Here is a 25,444-nt window from a genome sequence, read left to right as displayed (position 1 = left end):
AACTGCAGCTGGAGGATCATCAACTCGGTGAAAGACGCGCTTTGGTCTGCCCGAAACTTGTTGGTCTTCCAGCACAAAGATTTGTCCCCGACCGATTGTTGCGGACTGGCACAATCCAAAGTCCAGGACTACGTGCTGAGGGACGCACTAAAGCTTGGGGCAGCTGCCGCAAAGGCGCAATGGGGAAGGGTCGCTGTCTAAGACCTTTCTACCACAGCGCACCGAGAGACTGGGAACTGTTTAGAGCCCCTCGGGCTGTACAGATCAAAATGAAAGGCTGTAAATGACTGTAATATTGTTTGTACTGATGCACCTGGTGATACATTTTGTAAAAGTTTAACCTGGATTGTACCCTTGTAATGTTGTTTTTGAAATGGTTTTGAATGTGATTGAAGATTTTTTATGAATAAAGTATATTTTTACAAAAAAAAAAAAAAACAAGACCTGGGTGTCCTCGTACACCAGTTGCTGAAGGTAAGCATGCAGGTGCAGCAGGCGGTAAAGAAGGCAAATGGCCTTCATAGCGAGAGGATTTGAGTAAGGGCCAGGGGTGTCTTGCTTCAATTATTCAGGACCTTGGTGAGACCACACCTGGAATATTGTGTGCAGTTTTGGTCTCCTTATCTGAGGAAGGATGTTCTTGGTATAGACAGAGTGCAGCGAAGATTTACCAGACAGGTTCCTGGGATGGCGGGACTGACATATGAGGAGAGATTGAGTTATCAAGCGTACCGGTGGACACCATGTGTTCCCTCTCCAGGGCCACCTGGGCACGGACAAGGCCACGGAAGAGAGGTCGGCAGCCAGTGTGACCACCCCCATGTGTGTCACCCATCCTGGATCTAGGAATTCCTGTTTTAAACAGGCCCATGAACATTTACAGGAGAAGATTTTCTGATTTATCCACCACACCCCCTCCACCACATCCCCACCCCTCACTACCACCCCCACCCCCACCCCCCCTTTACACTGGGCAGCCAGAGATTAGGACTGTGGGGCTGAAGTATCGCCAGAGGTTGAGGATCAGCCCCATAGGGGCTGCCACCTCTCACCCTGAATATGTAAATAGCCCTTGGACTCACTCACTGTTCCATCCACAAGAAGGCCGCGCATGCGCCCTACTCCCTGCTGAAACAAGATGGCGGCCGTTACCCTGGGTCTGGGTCTCGAAAAAAAAATTAAAAACTCAATAAAATTAGCGATCAAATTATAGAGAAACCTGAATGTAACAGAACATCCATTATCCACCGGAAAGATGGGGAGTGGGAATTGTCCATCTCAGTCCCGTCAATAGATACTTAATGAGGGGACATTATTCTCTGTGTCTTTCCCGGACCTGGAGATGGAAAAGGGGCAAATGAATGAACTTTAAACATCTCGTCCACTTGGCACAGAAACTGTCTGAAACTCAGAATAGAAACCACATGGAACAAAATACTGACAAATACTCAACTGTCAGCTAAAAATAAATAAAAATACATATTGGTGGAGACGGTGTCACAGTGGGAATGTCACTGGACTAATAATCCAGAAAACCAGCTTGATGCTCTGGGGACAGGGGTTCAAATCCCACCACAGCAGCTGGTGGAATTTAAAATCAATTATTAAATCTGGAATTGAAAGCGAGTCTCAATAAGGCGACAATTAAGCCATTGTCGATTGTCATAAAAACCCAACCCACCTCGTTCACTAATGTCCTTTCGGGAAGGAAATCTGCCGTCCTTACCTGGTCTGACATGTGACTCCAGATCCACCCTGAAATGTGGTTACTCTTAATAGCCCTCTGAAATGGTGTGGCAAGCACTTGCTCCAATGGCAACAAATGCTGTCCCTGTCCACATTCCATGAAAGTTTTTAACACCACTGCCACTGAATGGTTACAATTTATGAAGGAAGTGAAGACAGAGGGTCCAGAAAAGATGTAAGAGAACGGTTCCCCTTCCAAAGATAACAAGCCCAACTTCACCTCGCCTAATTGAAGTTCCCATCTCTCGTGAATCTTTCCTGCACACTCTCTAATGCCTCGAATTAATTGCCTAAAGCTCAGAATTGGACAGAATACATGTTGTTTCCTGTGACAGCCTCTGCCCCATGGATTTTAACTTTGCTGACAAGCCTGTTACTTGGCACTATATCAAATGCCTTTTAGAAGTTCATGTGCACATCAACCGTTTCACCCTCATCAACTTTCAGAAAATTATCAAAAAATTCAAGAAATTTAGTTCAACACGATTGTCCTGAACAAATTGTACAAGTGACATAATTTTGACCTGAATTGCTGCTACTTAATGGTTCCCCATACAGAAGTTAAACTGACTGGTCTGTCGATGCTGGGCTGATCCTTCCATTTAAGATTACTAAGGATTTAATATTAGTGCCAGGAAGCGTGAGGAAAACGAGAGAAGTTGTGAAATAGTAACTACGTTTAAAGACACTGATAACTGATAAATAGCTCAATAATTAATCAGATTTCAAGACATAAAGTACAGAGAAATTAATTTATGAATAAATGAATTGAATTATTAATAATGTCAGGTAGCGTGCTTGGAATGGAGAAACGAAAAATACTGCAATGCTTAAAATATGAAATGAAAAGAGCAAAAACTGTAAACACTCAGCAGTCTGGAAGAATCTGCAGAGAGAGAAACAGAATTAACGTTTCCGGTTTGTGCCCCAGTGAAAGGGGGAGGTGGAAGAGGAACAGACAGAAAGATCTGTGAAAGGCTGCAGGGCGGGAGAGATTGATTGACAAAAGGTTTCGTGATGCAAGATCAGAGAGAGTGGTAATGGGACGATTAAAAACACATAGACTGTTTCTAGATTAGGTGTGAATGGCACGATAACAACAGTCTGAATGCAATGTGAAGAAAATGAGAGAAATAAGAAAGGAAAACTAGGACTCAAAGAAACAAAAAACAAATGAGGGCAGAGATTATGATAGAAAATTGTTGAACTCAAATTTTGATTCCCGAAGTCTATAAAGTGTCTCCTTTTGATCTGGTAATGAACTGTTACATTTCTACCTATTCTCAGGTCAGATGAAAGGTCACAGAGCTGTCACGTTAACTCTGTTTCTCTCTCCACGGATGCAGGCCTGACCTGCCGAGGAATTGCAGCATTTTCAGTTTCATGCCGGGATTGAAGACTGTGGGAGTTTGTAAAGATAGAGATTGTCCCAAATTAATTTGCTACATCGAGAACAGAAGTCTCGGTCTCATGAAACTCCAGGTTCATTGTTTTATATTCGGGTCTGGGGGCTAATGTTCACTGTTTTATATTCGGGTCTGGGAAATGTTCACTGTTATTTTTATTTGGGTCCAGGGATAATGTTCACTGTTTTATATTCGGGTCTGTGGATAATGTTCACTGATTTATATTCGAGTCTGGGGGACAAGGTTCACTGTTTTATATTCGGGTCTGGGGATAATATTCACTGTTTTATATTCGGGTCTGGGGGATAATGTTTACTGTTTTATATTCGGGTCTGGGGGATAATGTTCACTGTTTTAAATTCGGGTCTGGTGGGTAATGTTCACTGTTTTATATACTGGTCTGGGGGATAATGTTCACTGTTTTATATACTGGTCTGGTGCAGAATAAAATGAGGAGCCTCTTTAATTGAGGACAGTAACTGCACTTTTGGCTCTGACCCTCCCTCCAATTCCACACTGATACTCCTTCCCCCTCCCTCCAATTCCACACTGACACTCCTCCCCCTCCCTCCAATTCCACACGAACACTCCTTCCCCCTCCCTCCAATTCCACACTGACACTCCCTCCCTCTCCCTCCAATTCCACACTACACTCCTTCCCCCTCCCTCCAATTCCACACTACACTCCTTCCCCCTCCCTCCAATTCCACACTGACACTCCTTTCCCCTCCCTCCAATTTAACATTGATGCTACGTCCTCCTCCCTCCAATTCTGCACAAACACTCCTTCCCTCTCCCTCCAATTCCACACTGACACTCCTTCCTGCTCCCTCCAATTCCACACTGACACTCCTTCTCCCTCCCTCCAATTACACACCGACAGTCCTTCTCCCTCCCTCCAATTCCACACCGACACTCCCTCCCTCGGTGTTTCTCTCTCCACAGACACTGGCAGATCTGCTGAGCGCTTCCACCATTGACAGTTTTATTTCAGATGCCCAGCATCTGAAGCATTTTGCTTTTTCTTTAACTGGAGAGTGTTACGAATGTGGAATTCATTACCAGAAGGGTTTGAGATTCCCATCTTAGCTGGAACTCATGGGTAAAATCCTGCCATAAAAAGATCATTCAGCAGCTGAAAGTGGAAATAGAGTCACTAGATTTACTGACAGAGCAGCACAGTCACACTGGAGGGAGAGCAATCCAGTTCTGTGAGAGAGATGCTAGCGCAGTGGTAATGTCGTTATGATCATTATGATCGAGACCAGCTAATCTTCTGGTAGCTCGGAAGAAGGGTCATACGGACTGGAAATGTTAATTTTGTTTCTCTCTCCACAGATGCTATCAGACCTGTTGAGTTTTTTCCAGCATTTGCTGTTCTGTTTCTAATTTTCTGGGGATATGGGTTTCAATCCCACAACAGCAGCTGGTGAAATTTTAAATTCAGTTAATAAATTCTGGATTTAAAAGTGAATCTCAGTGATGGTGATCATGAAACCATCGTCGATTGTTCTAAAAGCCCATCTGGTTCACTAATGTCCTTTAGGGAAGAAAATCTGTCTTCCTTACTTGGTCATGTGAATCCAGACACGGCCCAGCAAGCCACTCAGGTCCAGGGCAAATCAGAATGGACATTAAAAGCTGACCCTGCCAGCGACACCTACATCCCAGTGAAGTTTAAATGACTTCATGTGGGCAATGAAATTTATTCAACTTCCCAACCTGTTAAAACTCCAGCTTTAAACATTCAAGGGATTTGATCCAGAATCGGCACATTCTCAAATGGCAAGACATGGTTTAAATGTTCTGTGTTTGGGTGGGGAAAAAATCACTGGTTCACCCCACCTGCTGAGACCCCAGCGAGTTCACACCTAACTGTAGGGCTTTGTTCTGCTGTTGAAGACACCCAGGGAAAAGCTATGGTGGCTGTGCACTTTGGTTGCCGTATTAGTTCTTAGAATAATTTGATATTTTTGACCTATGGCTCCAGTCGGAACTGGATCAAAAGATCTAATTTTCTATTCAAAAAGATGTGTGGGAGGCTGTCCAGAAGTGAATTAGAAGAGTCAAGTTTTTTTTTATTCATTCATGGGATGTGGGCTTCGTTGGCTGGGCCAGCATTTCTTGCCCATCCCTAGTTTCCCTTGAGAAGGTGGTGGTGAGCTGCCTTATTGAACTGCTGCAGTCCATGTGGTGAGGCGATGGCGTAGTGGCATTGTTGCTGGACTAGTATTTCAGGGACTAGACTAGTAATTCAGGGACCCAGTTGGGGTCTGGGGACCTGGGTTCGAATCCTGCCACGGCAGATGGTGGACTTTGAATTCAATAAAAATCTGGGATTAAAAGTCTGATGATGACCATGAAACCATTGAAAATTATTGTAATACCCATCTGGGTCACAAACGTCCTTTAGGAAATCTGCTGTCCTTACCTGGTCTGGTCCAGACCCACAGCAATGGGGGTTTGTTCTAGCTACTGCGACTGTCTTCCCAATATTTAAATGGAGGAAATTGCTGTTAACCCAGGACTGAATGTCAGACACGTCAGGATGGTTTTCATATGCTCCTGCTACCCTGGATGGAGGTGGAGGGAGATTCTGTTCGAATCCTTATCGAGATGCAGATATATAAGATCATCTTCACGACCTGCTGCTCCCACCTCTCTCCTCGGTCTCTCTCTTTTTGTCCTTCAATAGATGCCAGAGTCTTGTGTGGGCCCAGACCGGGTGGCAGGTTCCCTTCCCTGAAGGACATTAGTAAACCAGTTGGGTTTTTATGACAATCCAGCAGTTTTCATCGTCACTTTTTCCTCGTGCCGGCCCCACAAATTCCCAGATTCATTCAGCTCAATTTCACAACCTGCCTTTGTGTTTTTGTGGGTTCTCTGTCACTCCTTTTTTTTTCTGTTTTAAATCAATTTCACAGGGGATTAGAAGGGGAGGATTTGCAGTTGGAAAACTGAAACCAAACATCACATCAGGATCTGACGGAGTTACCCAATTTATCGTAACCTGAATATCATTGGATTTTGAACATGGAAGGAAAAAGCACCGTTCACAGTGGGGAGAAACCGTACACGTTCTCTGTGTGTGGACGAGTCTTCAGCCGATCACCTGGCCTGTCAGAACATAAATGCAGGGATAACAGGGAGAAACTGTGGAAATGTGGAGACTGTGGAATGGGATTCAGATCACCGTCTAAACTGGAAACTCATTGGCGCAGTCACACTGGGGAGAGGCCGTTCACCTGCTCTAAGTGTGGGAAGGGATTCACTCAGTCATCCACCCTACTGAGACACCGACAAGTTCACATTGACGAGAGACCTTTTAAATGTTCAGACAGCGGGAAGTGCTATAAAAGTTCATGGGAACTGATGTCCCATCAACGTGTTCACACTGACAAGAGACCATTCAGGGGCTCTCACTGTGGGACTGGGTTCAAGTCAGTAACTCACCTCACTGTACACCTGTGAGTTCACACAGGGAAGAAACCGTTCACCTGCACCGTGTGTGGGAAGAGATTTGCTCACTCATCCAACCTCCTCTCACACCAGCGAGTTCACACTGATGAGAGACCTTTTAAATGCCCCGACTGTGGCAAGTGCTACAAAGGTTCCCAGGAACTGGTTGTCCATCAGGGTGTTCACACCGACAAGAGACCATTCAAGTACTTTTATTGTGGGACTGGGTTCAGGCGATCATCTGGTCTGATTGTTCACCAGCGCACTCACACCGGGGAGAGACCGTTCAGCTGCTCCGAGTGTGGGAAGAGATTCACTCGGTCATTCCACCTGCTGATACACCAGCGAATTCACACATAACTACTTGTGATGTGATTTTGATGTTAATCACATCCGGGACTGAACTATGGTCATTGGGGTCAGTTTCTGCTGATGTTAATAAACTCCAGCCTAGTTATAGGTGTTAATATTCTGGGTAGAGAAAAATAAATCACCTTTCTGTTCAACACACAGTGTGTCGAGTTTTTAAAAATATCTCTAGCACAAGGTAGTTCCTTTTGAAGGGCTCTCCTTCTTCCCTGTCTCCTCCATCCTCACCTCCAACAACAAGTGAGGAGCTAATGGAGCTTCTTTGTCACTAAGATTGAGACAATCCGATCAGCTGCCTCTGCTGCTTCTCTCCGTCCCACTAGCCCACCGAGACAAACTGTCCCTGAAGTTCCTCCATTTACAAGCCCTGAACTCACTTCTTTCTCCAGTTTCTCTCCCTTCTCCTCTCTTGCCCTGTCTGTGCTCATTGTGTCCATCAGACCCACCTTCTGTGTCCTTGAACCTATTCCCTGTTGAGCAGTCAACTTCTCCATTTTAGCTGGTATTACTAACAATTCTCTCTTCTGGTACTGTCACCCCCACCTTTAAATCAATCATCATCATCCAAAAAAAAATTCCTTTGACCCCAACATCCTTACAAACTACCGCCCCATCTCCGACCTCCCTTTCCTCTCCAAAGCCCTTGTACTTGGTGTCCCCCAAGGATCTATCCTTGGCCCCTCCTATTTCTCATCTACATGCTGCCACCAGGTGACATCATCCAAAAGCACCGTGTAAGTTTTCACATGTACACTGACAACGCCCAGCTCTACCTCGCCACCATCCCTCTCCATTCCTCCACTGTTACTAAATTGTCAAACTGCTTATCCCACATCCAGTACTGGATGAGCAGAAATTTCCTCCAATTAAAAATTTGGAAGACCAAAGCCTTCAGTCACCATGACAAATTCTGTTCCCTAATTACTGAGTCCATCCCTCTCCCTGGGAACTGTCTGAGGCTGAACCACACTGTTCACAATCTCAGTGTCTTATTTGACCCAAAGATGAGTTTATGACCACATATCCACACCATCACTAACACCAGATATTTCAATCTCCATAATGTCACCTGTCTCCACTCCACCCCCAGCTCATCTGCTGCTCAAACCCTCACCCATGTCCATGTTACCTTCCGGGCTGAATATTGAATTCAACAACTTTAGATCTTAAACTCCCCCTCCCCCCATCCCCACCCTGTTTCTCCCCCCTCCCCTTTTTTTTCAATAATTTATATAGATTCTTCTTTTCCCACCTATTTCCATTATTTTTAAATCTAAAACTAAAACTTTGTTATTCTTTCCACCCCACCCCCACTAGAGCTGTACCTTGAGTATCCTGTCTTCCATTCTTAATTAGCACTTTTCTTAGACAATATCACCACCTTCAACACCTTTTTGATCCTTTTGTCTGTGACATCTTTTGGTTATCTGCTCCTATCACTGCTTGCTTATCTCCACAATCATCCCACCCTCAACTTCTCTCTCCCCTCGCCCCCCCACCTTAGACCAGCTTATATTTCACATTTCTCCTAACTATACTCAGTTCTGCCGAAGGGTCATGAAGACTCGAAACGTTAACTGATTTCTTCTCCACCGATGCTGCCAGACCTGCTGAGTTTTTCCAGGTAATTCTGTTTTTGTTTTGAATTTCCAGCATCCGCAGTAGCTTTTAGCTTTTTGTTTTTACCTTAAGACTTGTTGATTCCAATACATTCCTGGCCAGCCTCTCACATCCAGCCCACCCATGCGGAAGCGTGAGATCATCCAAAACGCTTCTGCCCATGTGCTTTCTCACACCAAGTCCTGTTACCCATCACCCCTGTGCTCACTGACCTACATTGGCTCCTGGTGAAACAATGCCTTGATTTAAAATTCACTTTTTTTTTCAAATCCCTCCAGGGTCTCGTCTCCCCCTATCTCTGTAATCTTCATACCTTCTTCATATCTCCTTCCCTGTCACTCTGACAGTGTTACACATCCCCTGGCTGGGATGGTTGTTTCTGCTCATTCTCTTCACTCTATCTGTGTCAGTCCTGAGCCAGGATGAAGGAGAGCTCAAACATCATTGTGACGTCAGACTGAGGGCAGCATTGAGATCCACCCCCCTCCCCCCAAAAAAACTACAAGTCTCAGAGCACAGACCCAATGGATTCCACATGTGATCTCAGCCAAACGGCTGAGAAACGATCATGTAACACGTTTATCACTGTGGGATGTCTCATATTTTGAAAAAAACCCAATCAGACCTCTTGGTGTGGAAGTACCTGATCTAATAGAGTATGCTGGAAACGCTCCATTATTCACATGTGGATAAAATTACCAACTTTTAATTCCAGTTTAGCAGTAGCTAAAGTTAAGCCAAAGTGAAGAAGAGTCATATTGAACTGGAAGCGTCAACTCTGCTTCTCTCTCTCCACAGATGCTTCCAGACCTGCTGAGTTTGTTCCAGCATTTTCTGTTTTAAATTCAGATTTGCAGCATCCGTGGTATTTTGCTTTTATTTCTTTGTGGTTAAGTTAGTCATGGGGTAGCTGATAGGAGGAATAAGGAATAAGAAATTTGCTGACAATACAAAGGTCTGTAGGAAAGTAAATTGTGAAGAGGACATAAGGAGGCTACAAAAGGTTAAGTGAGTGGGCAAAGATCTGGTAAATGGAGCACAGTGTGGGCAAATGTGAAATTGTTCATTTTGGCCAGAAGAATAACAAGTTAGCTTATCATCAAAATGGTGAGAGATTGCAGAGCTGTAAGGATCAGAGGGATCTGGGTGCCCTTGTGCATGAATCTCAAAAGGCTAGTTTGCAGGTATAGCAAGTAATTAGGAAAGCTAATAGAATGTTATCATTCATTGAGGGGAATTGATTCCAAATGTTGGGAGGTCAGCTTCAGTTGTACAGAGCACTGGTGAGGCTGCATCTGGAATATTGTGTACAATACCAGTCTCCTTATTTAAGGATTGATGTAAATGTGTGAGATGCAGTTCAGAAAATGTTTACTCAACTGATGCCACGAATAGACGGGTTGCCTTATAAGGAAAGGTTTGGCAGGTATCCACTGGAATTTAGAAGAGTAAGAGGAAACTTAATTGAAACCTTTTAGATCCTGAGGGGTCTTGACAGAGTGGATGTGGAGAGGATACTTCCTCTTGTGGGAGAATCTAGAACTAGGGGTCAGCGTTTAAAAATAAGGGGCCACTCATTTAAGACAGAGATGAGGAGAATTTTTCTTCTCTCAGACGGTAGTGAGTCTTTGGAACTCTCACTCAAAATGTGGGGGAAACAGTGTCATTGAATATTTTTTAGGGCAGAGCTAGATAGATTCTTGATTAACAAGGGGGGGGGGAAAGGTTATTGGGGTAGGCAGGAATGTGGGGTTGAGGTTACATTCAGATCAGCCATGATCTTATTGAATGGCAGAACAGGCTCGAGGGGCCGAGTGGCCTACTCCTGCTCCTAATTCGTATGTATGTTTGTATGTAATTTATCACAGCTTGTGTGAAACAAAATTGATTTTGGACATATATCCAGAATTTAAACTCCAGCCCAATTATATGGAGATTATTAACATCAGCAGCAATAAGGACATAAGAGAAAGGAGCAGCCCTTGGAGCTTATTCTGCCATTCAGTGAGGTCAGGGCTGATCTTCTACTTCAACAGCATTTTCCTGCACTATCCCCGTATCCCTTGATATTTTAAGATATAGAAATCGATGGACCTCAATCTTGAATATGCTCAACAACTGAGAGTCCACTGCCCTCTGGGGCAGGGAATTCCAAAGATTCACCACCACCTGAGTGAAGAAATTACTCCTCATCTCAGTCCTAAATGGCATCCCTCTTAGTATAAGACTGTGTCCCCCGGTTCTAGACCCCCAGCCAAGTGAAACACCCTTCCTGCATCTACCCTGTCGAGTCCTTTAAACATTTTGTTTGAATAAGATCCCCTCTCATTCTTCTAAACTCCAGAGAATGAAGACTCAGTCTATTTAATATTTCCACAAAGGACAATCCATCCATCCCAGGAATTATTTAGTGAACATTTATCACACTCCATCTATGGCAAGTGTATCATTCCTTAACTAAGGAGACCGAACCTGCACACAATACTCCAGGTGTGGTCTCACCAAGGCTCTATATAGTCGCAGTAAGACATCTTTATTCCTATACCCAAATCATCTTGTGATAATGGCCAACATACCATTTGTGTTCCTCATTGACTGCTTGCTGTACCTGCAATAAACTCCCACCGTCAGCATGAAGATATTTCAGTCCTGAATGTGATTAACAGCAGCAACAACAACTTGTATTTATATAGCATCTTTAACAGTCAAACATCCCAAGGTGCTTCACAGTTATCAAATAAACCTCAACACCAAGACAAAAGGAGATATTAGGACAGGTGACCAAACACTGGGTCGAAGAGGTGGGTTTTAAGAAGCCTCTTAAAGGAGAGGAGAGAAAGTTAGAGAGGTGCAGCTGGTTAGGGAGGGAATCCAGAGCTTCACACCCAGGCAGCTGAATGCACATCCGGCACTGGTGGAGTGATGGAATTCGGGGATGTGTAAGAGTCCAGAATTGAAGGAGCAGAAAGATCTCAGAGGGCTGTCGGGCTAGAGGTGTTTCCAGAGATAGGGGGGGTCAAGACCAGGGAGAGATTTGAAAAAAAAATTAGAGAATTGTATAATCAATGCATTGCCACACTTATTGTTGGAGGTGAGGGTGGAGAAGATGGGGAGAGGGAGAGCCCTTCAAAAGGAACTAATGTGTTAGAGATATTTTTAAAAACTCGACACCTTGTATGTTTCACACAAAATTGGTTTATTTGACTTTTGTGAAGAGTATTAACTTGTTGCGAAGTTTCTTGCTGGGGATGATGGCAATCTCCTTGCAGACCCTTTTGTTGGTGTGGAAGTCATTGCCAAGGCGGGTGTAGTATTTCTCAATGATCACTCGGGCGGCTTGCTTGACCAATGTAGGTCAGTGAGTAAGGGCAAAGTGACAAAGTCACTGTCCTAGTAATCCTGAGGCCCAGGCTGACCTTCTGGGTTCAGATCTCAACATAGACTGGTGGAACTTAAATTCAAGGAAAAAACTCTCAAATTGAAAGCTCGTTATCGGACCATGAACCCAACATGGATTGTTGTAAAAACCCATCCGGTTCACTAAAGCCGTTTAGGGAACGAAATCTGCCATCCTTACCTGGTCTGGTCCACATGTGACTCCAGACCCACAGCAATATGCTTGGCTCTTCACTGCTCTCTGAAATGGCTGAGGCAGCCACTCAGTTCAAAGCACAATCAGGATGGACAACAGTGTTACTCTCGTCTATCCAACGTCCCATGGGAATTTTTAAATAAATGGACCAGTGTTCTAGATTGACAGTCGGTCGGGGTGGGTTGAGGGGGGTGGGGGGTGGTGGTGTAGGGGTGGGTGGAATATGCGGGGAGGGTTAGGATAGTTTCTGAATAGTCAGAGATAGAAAGGGCAGGAATGAGGGTTTCAACAGCAAATCGGCTGAAGCAGAAGAGATGGGATGTGTCACAGATGTGGAGGTTGAGAGAGAAAACTGTTCACAATATCAGCTCACCACCACCTTCTCAAGGGCAACTAGGGATGGGCAATCAATGCTGGCTGAGCCAGCGACACCCACATCCATAAATGAAGAAAGACAAAACAGTGAACATGTGGATGTGAGTGATCAGCTGTTGAGTGTGAGTAGGGAGTTAAGAGGTAGTTTGTCTCGGTGGGTTAGTGGGAGGGAGGGAAGCAGCAGAGGAAGCTGATCAGATTGTCTCAATCTTAGTGACAAAGAAGCTCCATGAGTTCCTCGTACTTATTGTTGGAGGTGAGAGTGGAGAAGATGGGGAGGAGAGCCCTTCAAAAGGAACTAACATATTAGAGATATTTTTAAAAACTCGACACCTTGTGTGTTTCACACAAAACTGGTTTATTTGACTTTTCTGAAGAGTATTAACCGCTATAGCTTTCCTGGAGGTAATTAAATCAGCAGGATCAGACACCGAGTAAATGATTTAGTCCTGGATGTGATTAACAGAAACATCCAGTCACTGCAGTTACTTGTGAACTTGCTGATGTCTCAGCAGATTGGATGACTGAGTGAATCCCTTCCCACCCATGGAGCAGGTGAACGGCCTCTCCCCAGTGTGAACTCACTGGTGTACAGTGAGTTGAGATGATCGCCTGATCCCAGTCCCGCAGTGAGAGCACCTGAATGTGTATCATCAGTGTGAACACGTTGATGGTGCAGCAGGTCCCCAGGACTTTTAAAACACTTCCTGCAGTCTGGGCATTTAAAAGGTCTCTCATCATTGTGAACTTGCTGGTGCATCTGCAGGTCAGATGACTGAGTGAATCTTTTCCCACACATGGAGCAAGTGAACGGCTTCTCTCCAGTGTGAATTCGCTGGTGCATCAGCAGGTGGGATGACCGAGTGAATCCCTTCCCACACTCAGAGCAGGAGAATGGTCTCTTCCCAGTGTGAACTCGCTGGTGTACAGTGAGTTGAGATGATCGCCTGAACCCAGTCCCACATTGAGAGCACCTGATGGGTCTCTCGTCAGTATGAACACGTTGATGGTACTTCAGATTCTGGGAGCCCTTAAAGCATTTCCCACACTCTGGGCATTTAAAAGCTCTTTCCCAGGTGTGAACTCGCTGGTGTCTCAGCAGGTTGGATGACTGAGTGAATCCCTTCCCACAGTCTGGGAAGGTGAAAGGTCTCTCCCCAGTGTGATGCCGTTGATGTCTTTCCAGTTCAGATGGGTAATGGAATCCCTTCCCACAGTCCCCACATCTCCATCGTTTCTCTCCAGTGTGACTGCACTTGTGTTTCGACAGGTCAGAGGATTGGCTGAAGTCTTATCCACACACAGAGCACGTGTACAGTTTCTCCCCACTGTGAACAGTGCTTTTTCCTTCCATGTTCAAAATCAAATGATATTCAGATTACGATAAATTGGGTGACTCCGTCAGATCCTGATGTGATATTTGGATTGAGTTTCCCGACTGCAAATCCTCCCCTTCTAATACCCTGTGAAATTAATTTAAAACAGAAAAAAGGGAGTGAGCGCAAGCCCACAAAAACACAAAGGCAGGTTGTGAAATTGAGCTGAATAGATCTGGTAATTTGTGGGGCCGGCACGAGGAAAAAGTGACCATGAAAACTGGATTGTCATAAAAATCCAACTGGTTCACTAATGTTCATCAGGGAAGGGAACCATCACCCAGTCTGGGCCTACACAAAGTTATGGCCTCTAGGGGAGGAGACACAGAGAGAGAGAGACCGAGAGAGACGAGATCCGTAGGAGTGACCACCGTACTCATTGTGGAGATGAAGTCCTGTCTTCATATTGAGGATACCTTCCATCATGCTGTGTGGCACTACCATCGTGCTAAATGGGATATATTTTGAGCAGGTCTAGCAACTCAAGACTGGGCAACCATGAGGCTCTCTGGCCCATCAGCAGCAGCAGAATTGTACTCGAACACAATCTGTAACCTCATGACTGAGTTTCTCCCCCACTCTGCCAGTGCCACCAATCCAGGGGATCAACCATGGTTCAGGGATGAGTGCAGGAGAGCATGCCAGGAGCAGCACCAGGCATAACTAAAAATGAGGTGTCAACCTGGTGAAGCTATAACACAGGACTACTTGTCTACCAAACAGCATTAGCAGTAAGTGATAGCCAGAGCTAAGCGACCTCACAACAAACGGATCCAGTCATGAATGATGGTGGACAATTAAACAATTCACTGGAGGAGGAGGCTCCACAAATATCCCATCCCCAATGACAGAGGAGCCCAGCACATCAGTGCAATGTTGCTCTTAATTTACAGACCCTCCCTGACAATTCACATTGCTGTTCATCTACAGACCCTCCATGGCAAATCACATTGTTGCTCATTTACAGATCCTCCCTGACAAGTCACATTGCTGTTCATTTACAGACCCTCCCTGACAAGTCACATTGCTGTTCATTTACAGACCCTCCCTGACAAGTCACATTGCTGCTCATTTACAGACACCCCCTGACCAGTCCACATTTCTCCTTCATTTCTTGTCACTCGATAATCAGTCAAAAATTCTCCTTGATATCTGTGAATGGGAGCAGTATAAAAGGAGTTGTGGTTAAGAGGTGGATGATTTTTACTAAAATGTGTCTTCATAATGAGTGGATTTGAGAGTCCAGTGTCAGCAGCATTAGTAGCTTATTAAGAAATGTCAGCTGATCAGATTCTGTTCTCTACTGTATCATATATTGATCCATCAATCAGAGTAAACATGCAAGTCCCGTGTGTCCACAGTCACTTGCACGAGGTCAGCCCACTGAATGGAACCTTAGGCACCCTGAGCTTGATCTCCGGTGTCTCCAGTCCTGACTGTCTCCTTACATCAGTATCCCCTCACTTTTATACCCTGTAGTGATCCAGCTCTGGCCCCTGACTCTTCTTTGGCTTCTCTGCTGGGTTTTGGCAGGAAGTGAGGAAAAGACAGCTGGAATTTCTCTAAACTGTGATTTACAAGGACACATTCCCTGGTTCCCAGCAGTTACTTTCCTTCTGGAATTTTCTCATTCTCCCTAAACTCCCCTGCCCACTGTTAATTCTGTTATTTCTGATAGTTTCACAATTATAGGTATGGACATCACACATTATAATCTGATCTATTGTATTCCTCACTCTGGTTTCAGTTTATAATGTGGTTAATAACAGACAAACTCTGTCCTTTTCCCTGATCTGACTCGAGTTTCCAATGAGCTGATTCTGTGCAATGGAATGTCTTATCAGTGTTGCCATGGTGACCTGTCTGCAGTGAAGAGCCTGTTTGAGTTCCTCTAACTCAGACTAAATTATAGCAGGCATTTTACCTCAATGTCTTTTAGCCATGTTACAAGGGGTTCAAATACACAAATCTTTAAATTTGAAGGACAAGTTTAAAATGCTGTTTGAACCTGTTACTCCACTTTTCTATGCAAAATTAATTTGTAAATCACTGGTTAAGCTGCATTTAGAATATTGAGTCAAATTCTCGCATCTTATAACAGGAATGATGTCAGGGCCATGGAGAGGGTGCAGGAGAGATTCACAGAGATGATACCACAGATGAGAAGATACAGCACAAAATGAAGCCACTCGGCCCATCATGCCTTTGCCAGCTCTTTGGAGGAGATACCTGAATAGTCCTCTCCCTTGCTGTTTCCCCATGGCTCTGTCAATGTTTTCCTTCAAGCATTTCTCCAATTCCCTTTTGAAAGTTACCGTTGAACCTGCTCCCACCAAACTTTCAGACAGTGTATTCCCGATGATAACAACTGACTGTGGAACGAAACGTTTCCTCATGGTGACCTGTCTGCTGTGAAAATCTTGCTTGAGTTTCTAACTTAGTTCAACTGTTTACCTTGAGGAGAGGCTGGAGAAACTGGGGGGTATTTTCACTAGAATAAAGCAGGATGAGGGGAGATGTGAGCAAGGAGTTCAAAACTGGATCAAGGACATGGTCCAAAATATTACAGACACTCCTTGTCTTTCGGGATCTGTGTCTAGGGGAGAAGCTGATGGGTTTATCTCATCATCATCGAGGTGAACAACTATTGTCAGAATCAAACACTCTCCAGTCAAATACAGCACGGATTAGATACAGAGTAAATCCATCAGCCTGTCCCCCGGATACAGATACTGAGGGACAGGGAGTGTCCGGGACAATGACATTTCTCACTCAGTATGGTAGAAATTAATCCTGTATCTCACCCCATTAATCCTGAGCTCCACACGGCTTGAATCCTCCTCCTGTTTCCCTCCCTGTAACAGCACTGAGCTAAAGCCAGCCCATAATGAGCAGGGCTCAGGGGGAATGGTTACTAGGCACTGCAGTGATGTCATAAAGCAGCATCATTCAGCCCAGCTGGTCCTCTCCCTGTCCCTTTAAAGGTGGAAAACTGGGACATCCTGTCTCCAAACACATCCCACCCTGTTCACACTGAGAATCCAAGTATTTGGGAGGTGACAGCACGTTGGAACAGTGTGGAGAGGAGAGGGAGGTTGGAGATGGGGCAGTAAGGATGGTGGCGGGAAAGGTTTGTTTTTTGAGGAGGGGGTGGTGATGGCAGATTTGAAGGAGAGAGTGACAGTAACTGAAGAGAGAAATGTTAACAATCTCAGTGAACATGGGGAAGTTGGGTGATCAGCAGTTTAGTGGGAATAGGGTCAATGGAGCAGGAGGTGGGTCTCATGGACAAGATGAGCACTGAGGGCAGGAAGGGGTGTGGGAGAGAAACTAAAGGAAGATGTGGGTTCAGGGCTCAGACAAAGGGGATCTTTAGAGACAGTTTGTCCCGGTGGGCTAGTGGAAGGGAGGGAAGCAGCAGAGGCAGCTGATCGGATTGTCTCAATCTTAGTGACAAAGAAACTCCATGAGCTCCTCAGACTTGATGTTGGAGGTGAGGATGGAGGAGACAGGGGAGAGGGAGAGCCCTTCAGAAGGAACTAACTTGTATTAGAGATATTAGAAAGACTCAACAAAGTGTGCATTCAACACAAAGCTGATTGATTTGATTTTTAGCCAGATCATTAAGGCTTATAACCGAGTTGGGGTTTACTAACATCAGCAGAAACAAACCCCACTGAACACGGTTCAGTCTTGGATGTGATTAACAGTAAAATCCAATCACTGTCGTTACTCATGAACTTGCTGGTGTGTCAGCAGGGTGGAAGAATCAGTGAATCTCATCCCACACTGAGGGCAGGTGAACGGCCTCTCCCCAGAATGAGTGCGCTGGTGTGCAGTGAGTTGAGATGACCACCTGAACCCAGTCCCACACTGAGAGCAGCTGAATGGTCTCTCGTCAGTATGAACACGTTGATGGGACATCAGATCCCAGGAGCTTTTATAGCACTTCCCACAGTCTGGGCATTTGAAAGGTCTCTCCCCAGTGTGAACTCGCTGGTGTTTCCGCAGGTGCGATGACTGAGTGAATCCCTTCCCACACTCGGAGCAGGTGAACGGTCTCTCCCCAGTGTGAGTGCGTTGATGAGTTTCCAGCTCAGACGGGGTTCTGAATCCCTTCCCACACTCCCCACATTTCCACGGACTCTCCCCGCTGTGACTATGCTTGTGTCTTGACAGGCCAGATGATCGGCTGAAGCCTCGTCCACACACAGAACATGTGTACGGTTTCTCCCCACTGTGAACGGTGCTTTTTCCTTCCATGTTCAAAATCCAATGATATTCAGGTTTTGATAAATTGGGTGACTCTATCAGATCCTGATGTGATGTCTGGTTTCAGTTTCCCGACTGCAAATCCTCTCCTTCAAACAACCTATGAAATTGATTTAAAACAGAAAAAAGGGAGTGAGAGAACCCACAAAAACACAAAGGCAGGTTGTGAAATTGAGCTGAATGAATCTGGTAATTTGTGGGGCCAGCACGAGGAAAAAGTGACCATGAAAACTGCTGGATTGTCATAAAAATCCAACCGGTTCACTAATTTCCTTCAGGGAAGGGAACCTGCCACCCGGTCTGGGCCTACACAAGACTCTGGCCTCTCTTAGAACATAAGAAATAGGAACAAGAGAAGACCTAACACCCCGTCGAGCCTGCTCCACCATTCAAAATGATCGTGGCTGATCTTGGGCTTCAACTCCACTTTCCCACCCACTCCCCATATCCCTCGACTACCTGAGAGACCAAAAATCCCCCATCTCAGCCTGAAATATATTCAATGATGGAGCATCCACAACCTGCTGGGCTGGAGAATTCTTTGTGACAGAGAGAGAAAAAGAGAGAGGGGATTGGGGGAGACAGAGGGAGGGGGTTAGTAAACAAAGCACAGGATGTCAGTAAACAGAATTCGAGCACATGGGATTGGGGTAATATGCTGCTATAGATTGAGAATTAGTGAACAGACAGGAAACAGAGAGTCGGAATACACGTCTCATTCTCAGGATGGCAGGCTGTTAGCTGTGGGGTACCCCAAGGATCAGTGCTTGGCCCACAGCCATTGACAAACTAGAGAAATGATTTGAAGGCACCATTTAAGAGGCACCTAAATTTTCACATTCTCATCCTTGTTTTCCCGCACAATGGTGATCATTCCTATCTCTGTAACCCCCTCCAGCCTCACAACCCCCCCGAAATATCCACGCTCCTTGAATTCCGAATTCCTGAGAATTCCTGATTTTAATCACTCCATCCCAGATTGCCATTCTGTCGGTTTCCAAGGCCCCAGCCCTGGAATTCCCTCCCTAAACCTCTCCACCTCTCTACTTCATTTTCATCCTTTAAGGTGCTCCTTCAAACTGACCTCTTTGACCAAATTATTGGTCATCGGCCCGAATATCTCCTCATGTGGCTCAGGGTCAAAACTTATTTTGCAACATTTCCATGAAACATCGCAGAGAACTGTATAACATTAAATGTATGATATAAACACAAATTGTTGTTGTTGATTTGGACATATATCACTGTTCCTCCATCATCACTGGGTGAATAACCTGTAACTCCTTACCTAACAGCATTGTGGGAGCACCTTCACCACACGGTCTGCAGCGGTTCAAGAAGGTCAAACATCATCTTCTCCACAGGCAGCTGGGGATTGGCAATATATGTTGCTGTCTGTGGACAGTAAAACAGTGTTAATGTTTCAGGGTGTGCAGAATCAATTACGGGGAATAAAAATCATGCCGAATGTTTTGGTCAATATAACCTAAGAAGTGGAGGAGAAATGGACTATAGCGCAGGAAAAAAACTTCCTGACTATGAAAGGGACTGTGGGAAGATAAAGCTGGTAAGACAGCAGCATATGGTTGGGGGATGGGCAGTGGAGGAAACCTCATTGAGACACAGTTGGTATAAGTAGCAGTAAAACCCTAAACAGAGCTAAAACACACCCAGTATTAAGGACAGAAGGAGTTAGACAATGGCAGAGAGGTGATCAGGGAGGGCAGAGGTGAAACAGAGCAACAGATGGACATGGATTCAGATCCACAGTAAAGGAGTCACACCAGCCCCAGAGCCATGGAACCCCTCACAGATACAGAGCATAGAACTAAAACCTAAACTAAAAGTTGCAATTGAATAGTGAAAAATACTCACCTCTGAAACAAATTCAGTTTTCAATTTTAAAATCTCCTCCTGGAGCCTGCGGCTGGAAAGATATCAGAAGCACTGGAGTCAGAGAAAAATCTCCCAGCTGAGGAAATACCCAGGGAGCGGGGTGATGTCATCATGTAATTGTTGATGTGTGATGATGTCACAGTGTAATTGTTGATGTGTGATGATGTCACAGTGTAATCGTTGATGTGATGATGTCACAGTGTAATTGTTGATGTGTGATGATGTCACAGTGTAATTGTTGATGTGTGATGATGTCACAGTGTAATTGTTGATGTGTGATGATGTCACAGTGTAATTGTTGGTGTATGATGATATCACACACGGGCACAGAACATCTGGGTCTGTAGAAACCAGTGATCACCACACATTATGAAGGATGGGAGGGTCCTGAGGTATATATGAGGTAGATAAAGAAAAACAATTTCGATTAACTGATCGTAAAAGGGTTATGGGAGGCAGTTTAAAGATTTTGTGAAGATCTACAAGGGGTATATGGGAAAAAAAGTTCACACGGTGAGCGGTAATGACCTGGAAGTCAATGCTTACACTCAGAGACAGATAATATCCAGGTCCGGATGAATCGAGCGAATCTTGCGGACTCTGATGTGATGAATAGTTTGAATTTCCAATCTGCAAAACCTCATCTTCTGGTATCCTGTGAATGGAATTAACAAAGTCCGTCATTGTCAGTGCAGGAAAGAAATTCAGAAGAGACAAATATTTTTCTTGGTCTGGGCTTACTTTATATAAATTCTCCCCTTCTAACCCCCTGTAAAAGGAGTTTCCAAAATCCATCCCTGTCAGTCCAGGATAGAAATTCACATAATTCTTTTTCTCCTGCTACCTGGACCAGGATGACCGCGCATGCGCCCTGCTGCACACTGCGCCTATAAAGATGGCGGCCGTTACTCCGGGCCTGGCGAAGGGAGAAATCCAGACTTTTTCGGCCCGTTCTCTGTAAACCCAAGACCGGTACCTTGTTATTTGGGGTCAGTGGCCTGCACTGTGTGTTTATGAAGCCTCTCTGCCCACTCCGCTGGCTCCATTCCTCCTCACACACCCACTAACTCTGTTAGTTTGCTCCGCTCGACATTCTCTCAGCCGTTCTGTGTAGCATCTGTCACAGACACGCACTGCGCATGTTCACAAAAGAGACCGCAATGCGCATGCTTCAATCACTCTCCGCAATGCGCATGTGCGGGGGTGCTGCTGTAATGAGGATATAGCAAAATCTGCCCCGCAGCGAATGCTGGGTTTGCGCTCCGCCATTGAAAGGTAACATTGTAATATCGAAACCCAAGTTCAGTAATCAGAATACGATGGGTGCCATAGGGCAAGGATATAAAATTGTCAAATCAATTGACACAGCAATTAAAATGCTCTATATCCGCCATAATTCTCTCCTTGATGTAATGAACAGCAGAACAAACCCCTGTACTTCGACCTGAACTCAATGGAGTCTCATCAGATGGGGTATTTTTCACCATACATGGAACATTTAAACCGTGTCTTGCCAGTAGGAATGCTTTGACTGTGGATTAAATCCTATCAATTTTAAAATTGGCATGTTTACTGCTTTGCAAACTTTACACAGGTGAAATATCTGGATAGTCTCACACTGGTGTGACTGTGTTGCTGTGTCAGTAATTGGGACGATAGAGTGAATCATTTTCCGCTTTCAGCTTGTGCACATGAGTTTACCTACATATTTGCAGCTGAAACCTGGATCTCAAACTCTTCTGGTAATGGATTCCACATTCTTAGCACTAATTAGTTAAAGAAAATCAAAATGCTGCAGATGCTGGCTTTCTGACATAAAAGAAACCAGAAAATTCTGGAATTCTCGGCAGGTCTTGTAGCGTCTCTGGAGAGCAGAACATAGTTTTTATATCAGGTCTGTAACCTTTCATCTGATCTGCACGACATCAGTGCACAGATCTGGCAGATCAGTAATTAAAACCTAAAATGGGCGTTTGGACAATAACAGACAAGACACCAAAAGCCTCGAAGGGAGAATCTGTTGTGTGACAGCTGGTTCCTGGTGACATGGATGTGTCTGCAGTGGTTGGGATCAGACTTTTTCCATGTTTCCACAATCAATGCCCCACCTGTTCTTTTCGAAGAGTGAAACTGATAGAGAACAATTGTCATTCCGGTGTTGACAACATGAAGCTTGAAATAGCTGACTTGGTTTAAGATATCTTGCAGATTTTCTTTGTTTGTGTCTCTGTTGTATGATTGGTAGGAATTTGGCAGGTAACCGAAAGGTTGGTGGTTTAAGACCATCAGGAACGAAGCCTTTGCTGTTTTCTCCCCATCATCATTCATTGTCACACAGCTCCAGGACGACAATTGGCACTTTGGCTACAAGAAAATATTCGCCAAACATTGCCAACTCTACTTATATGCAATGGATTCCCAATCTGTCTAACCCATTTGAAATCTATTAAGTTATTAGATTCAAACAAACCCATCAATAATTCTCACGTCCTCAGCTGCACAGTGAGTGAGACAGGGAAAACAAGTAAAGCAGCAATATTCCGGCCCCACATTTCCACTCACCCGCTGCCAGCAGAAAGCAGCAACTGCAGCTTCAATCAGCGGGTTACTGCCCATTCCTGGGACACAAGATACTCCAACCCGGCCCAAACCTCCCAATACACCGAGCACAGGCTCAGGAAAATGCAAATAGATTATATCCCGATCACTAAGCCTCTGAGCAGAATTTACAGAACACCGAGTAAGTGAGTTACAAATAAAAGTCACACCAACTTTCTAAATCTTTTCACTACAAGATTCTTTCATTTGATTGAAAATCTGGCTGTTGTGAATCTGAAAATGAGCACAATGGGATTAGTGTTACCGAGTGACATGTTTTCCATTGTTTGTCCATCAGGTTTGGAGCACAGTTTGTGTTGGATATATAAGCGAATCCCATTTCAAAATGAGGGCACAACGCAGCTAAATATTACATCCAGGAACAAATCCTGAGAAAAATGGATCCCAATGTTTGGAAGGAGGTGCAGCTGAGAAGCGGAAGCTGTGAATGATGTTATTGATTATTGAGTGGAAAGCAGTGGGCTTGGTCAATCATTATGGCCGAGTGGTTAAATGGATGGTTTCAAAATCCGTTGGGGTTTCCCCAGGGAGAGTCAAATCTTACCGACTGTGGTTCTCATTTTTGCTGATTTCAACCAGGTTTCTACAGATCTATCGAGTCAATGGAAGGAAAAACATCCGAAAATCCTCTTTAGCTCTGAAGAGGGGTCATACGGACTCAAAAGCTTGAATCGGTTTTTCTCTCCAACAGATGCTGCCAGACTGCTGAGTTTTTCCAGAATTTTCTGTTTTTATTTCATATTTCCAGCATCCACAGCATTTTACTTTTATCCAAAAATTGTCGTGATTTTTGGACTCTAAGGGAATTAAGGGCCATCGGGATCGGGTGGGAAATTGCTGTTGGGGCTGGAGATCCGCCATAATCTTATGAAGTGACGGAGGAGGCTTGTGGGGCCTTATGACGTATTGTTGCTGCTTTGCTTCTGTTCTATTTCAGTATCAATACCAGCCAAGGCGATGGGGAGTAACAGGTTGAGCTTGATAATGTGGCCGAGCAATCTAAGGTGCTAGGTCCACTTCTACTTTCTGTGGAGGCGTCGGTTTGAAGCTCACAGTTACCAAAATTGCACTTTCAGAACTCCCATTAGTCGAAGAAGTACCAACCTAAAGTTGAAGCAGGTGTGTGCGGTGTTTTATTTTACATGAAGAGCGAGGAGAGACAATAAAAATATAAATTGCTGTGCAGAAAAGGCGGATTGCAAAGTCACTGAATTCCTCTTCCAGCGGCCGCATGTCCTCCTCCTTTGCTGTCCCCATCTATGCTTGTATACCATAGGGTCAGTCGTCATCGCCGAGTGGTTAAAGCCATCAAGTCCAAATACATTGGTCTTTCCAGTTTTTTTACTATGCCTGGTTTTAACTGTGTGTCTACAGAGTTTATTATTGGTTAAATGGAATAAAATCCATCCAAACACTCGGGCGTTTCCCGTTCATTTACGAAACTTGCAGTTGGAACTGGAAAATAAAGTTATTGGTCATGCTTGCTTTCTGGGTGTTTGTCTCTATTTAGAAATAATCCCTTGCACCCTTGTTGCTCTCGGTGTATATGTCTGTGTGTGTTCCTCTGCGTGTGTCAATGTGGTTCAGTTCCCGAGAGGGTGAACACATTTTTACCATCATAAACTTTATTCACAATAGTTGTGCAGCTTCAGATTAAAATGTTACAGACAAAAGTGTCAGGATGAAAGATGCAAGAGGAGTTTGCAATGTCTGAAGGAGGTGCAGCTAAGAAGTGGAAAATGTGAATGATGGTATTGATTATTGAGAGGAATGCATTGCAACCTTGGGGCTTTTGTAGGTCGATGACCTTCTACGCTTTGAAATTCAGAATAAGCTGAGGCTCCAGGTGGAAAGCAACAGTTGCTTCCATGTCTGTTGGTATATGGATGATTCTTTCTGCATCCCTGGCTAGCTCAGTCAGCAAATCATGTGACTCTTAATCTCAGGGTCGTGGGTATGAGCCCCAGTATTGCTTTTAATTCTTGCCACTTTTAACGCCAACCGAATCCCTGCAGCAGCTGTGAAACTTACAAGGCAGACATTACCCACTGAAAGCAACCGATGCACATAAAATTCAAATCACTGTCATGTCGCGTCTCTTTCTGCTTTTGCCCATTCTGCTCCCTCTGCCCGTCCAGCTCCCAGGTCAATTAGCTGCTTGAAGCAGACACAGTCAGTTTATGAGAATGTAAGACACAATACGATAAGTTTGCAGTCCATGGAGTAAAAAGACATCATCTTCCTGATTCTCCCAGATACTGATTACAGGAATGTGCACAGTGCCGATTATCCAAAATCACACTCTCCATCCAGTCTTGTGTACGTTGTTCAGCTTTGAAATTGCTCAGATTTTCACACTGGATTTCAATGTGAAGAAAGCAGAGCTGTGATAAGCTTATATTGTTCAGCAGATGCATTGCAAGAAGGTACAGAACCGGCTGATGTAACAGTGCTCTTTGGACGCGGTGAGCTCCAGTGAAGGATTGGTACCATTAATGTGTCGCTCAATTAGTCTCGTGACAAATCTCGTGCTGGAAATGACATTTGAATTTGCTCACTGTTTTGGGTTCGTAAGAGCCAAATACAAGATAAGAAAGTACATCTCACTCGAGTGGGTTATAAAATTACAGAATGACCCGTGCTTTTGGGAAACATAAAATTATAAGAAGTTACAGCAAAGAAAGAGGCCATTCGGCCGGTCCTGCTGCTTTCAA

At 44.6% G+C, this 25,444-nt stretch overlaps 2 protein-coding genes and 1 long non-coding RNA gene across 3 annotated transcripts in view; 1 reads left to right on the top strand and 2 right to left on the bottom strand.

Moving 5' to 3' along the window:
* Positions 1-25,444, bottom strand: part of LOC144697569 (uncharacterized) — a 721,063-nt gene that overhangs the window by 244,587 nt on the left and 451,032 nt on the right. The gene's annotated exons all lie outside the window — the stretch shown is intronic.
* Positions 1-25,444, top strand: part of LOC144697492 (uncharacterized) — a 756,645-nt gene that overhangs the window by 288,568 nt on the left and 442,633 nt on the right. The gene's annotated exons all lie outside the window — the stretch shown is intronic.
* Positions 9,500-18,301, bottom strand: LOC144698487 (uncharacterized). The gene is made up of 3 exons (XM_078570428.1): positions 17,689-18,301; positions 13,153-13,850; positions 9,500-9,510 (listed from the first exon to the last, which is right to left on the bottom strand). The coding sequence occupies exons 1-3, from the start codon at positions 18,204-18,206 to the stop codon at positions 9,500-9,502; spliced, it is 1,227 nt and encodes a 408-aa protein (XP_078426554.1). The 5' UTR covers positions 18,207-18,301.

This window comes from Cetorhinus maximus, chromosome 23 (genome assembly GCF_964194155.1).
Source record: "Cetorhinus maximus chromosome 23, sCetMax3.hap1.1, whole genome shotgun sequence".
Lineage (NCBI taxonomy): Eukaryota > Metazoa > Chordata > Chondrichthyes > Lamniformes > Cetorhinidae > Cetorhinus > Cetorhinus maximus.
The sequence above is the reverse complement of the archived record's forward strand: the minus strand, read 5'-3'. Positions and strand labels throughout refer to the sequence as shown.

Coding starts and splice junctions, on each gene's coding strand:
- LOC144698487 (XM_078570428.1), bottom strand. CDS start 18,206: ATGGAAGGAAAAAGCACCGTTCACAGTGGGGAGAAACCGTACACATGT. Junction 13,851..17,688: donor TCCACCCTGCTGACACACCA/GCAAGTTCATGA, acceptor ATAAGACTTCAG/CCAATCCTCTGACCTGTCGA.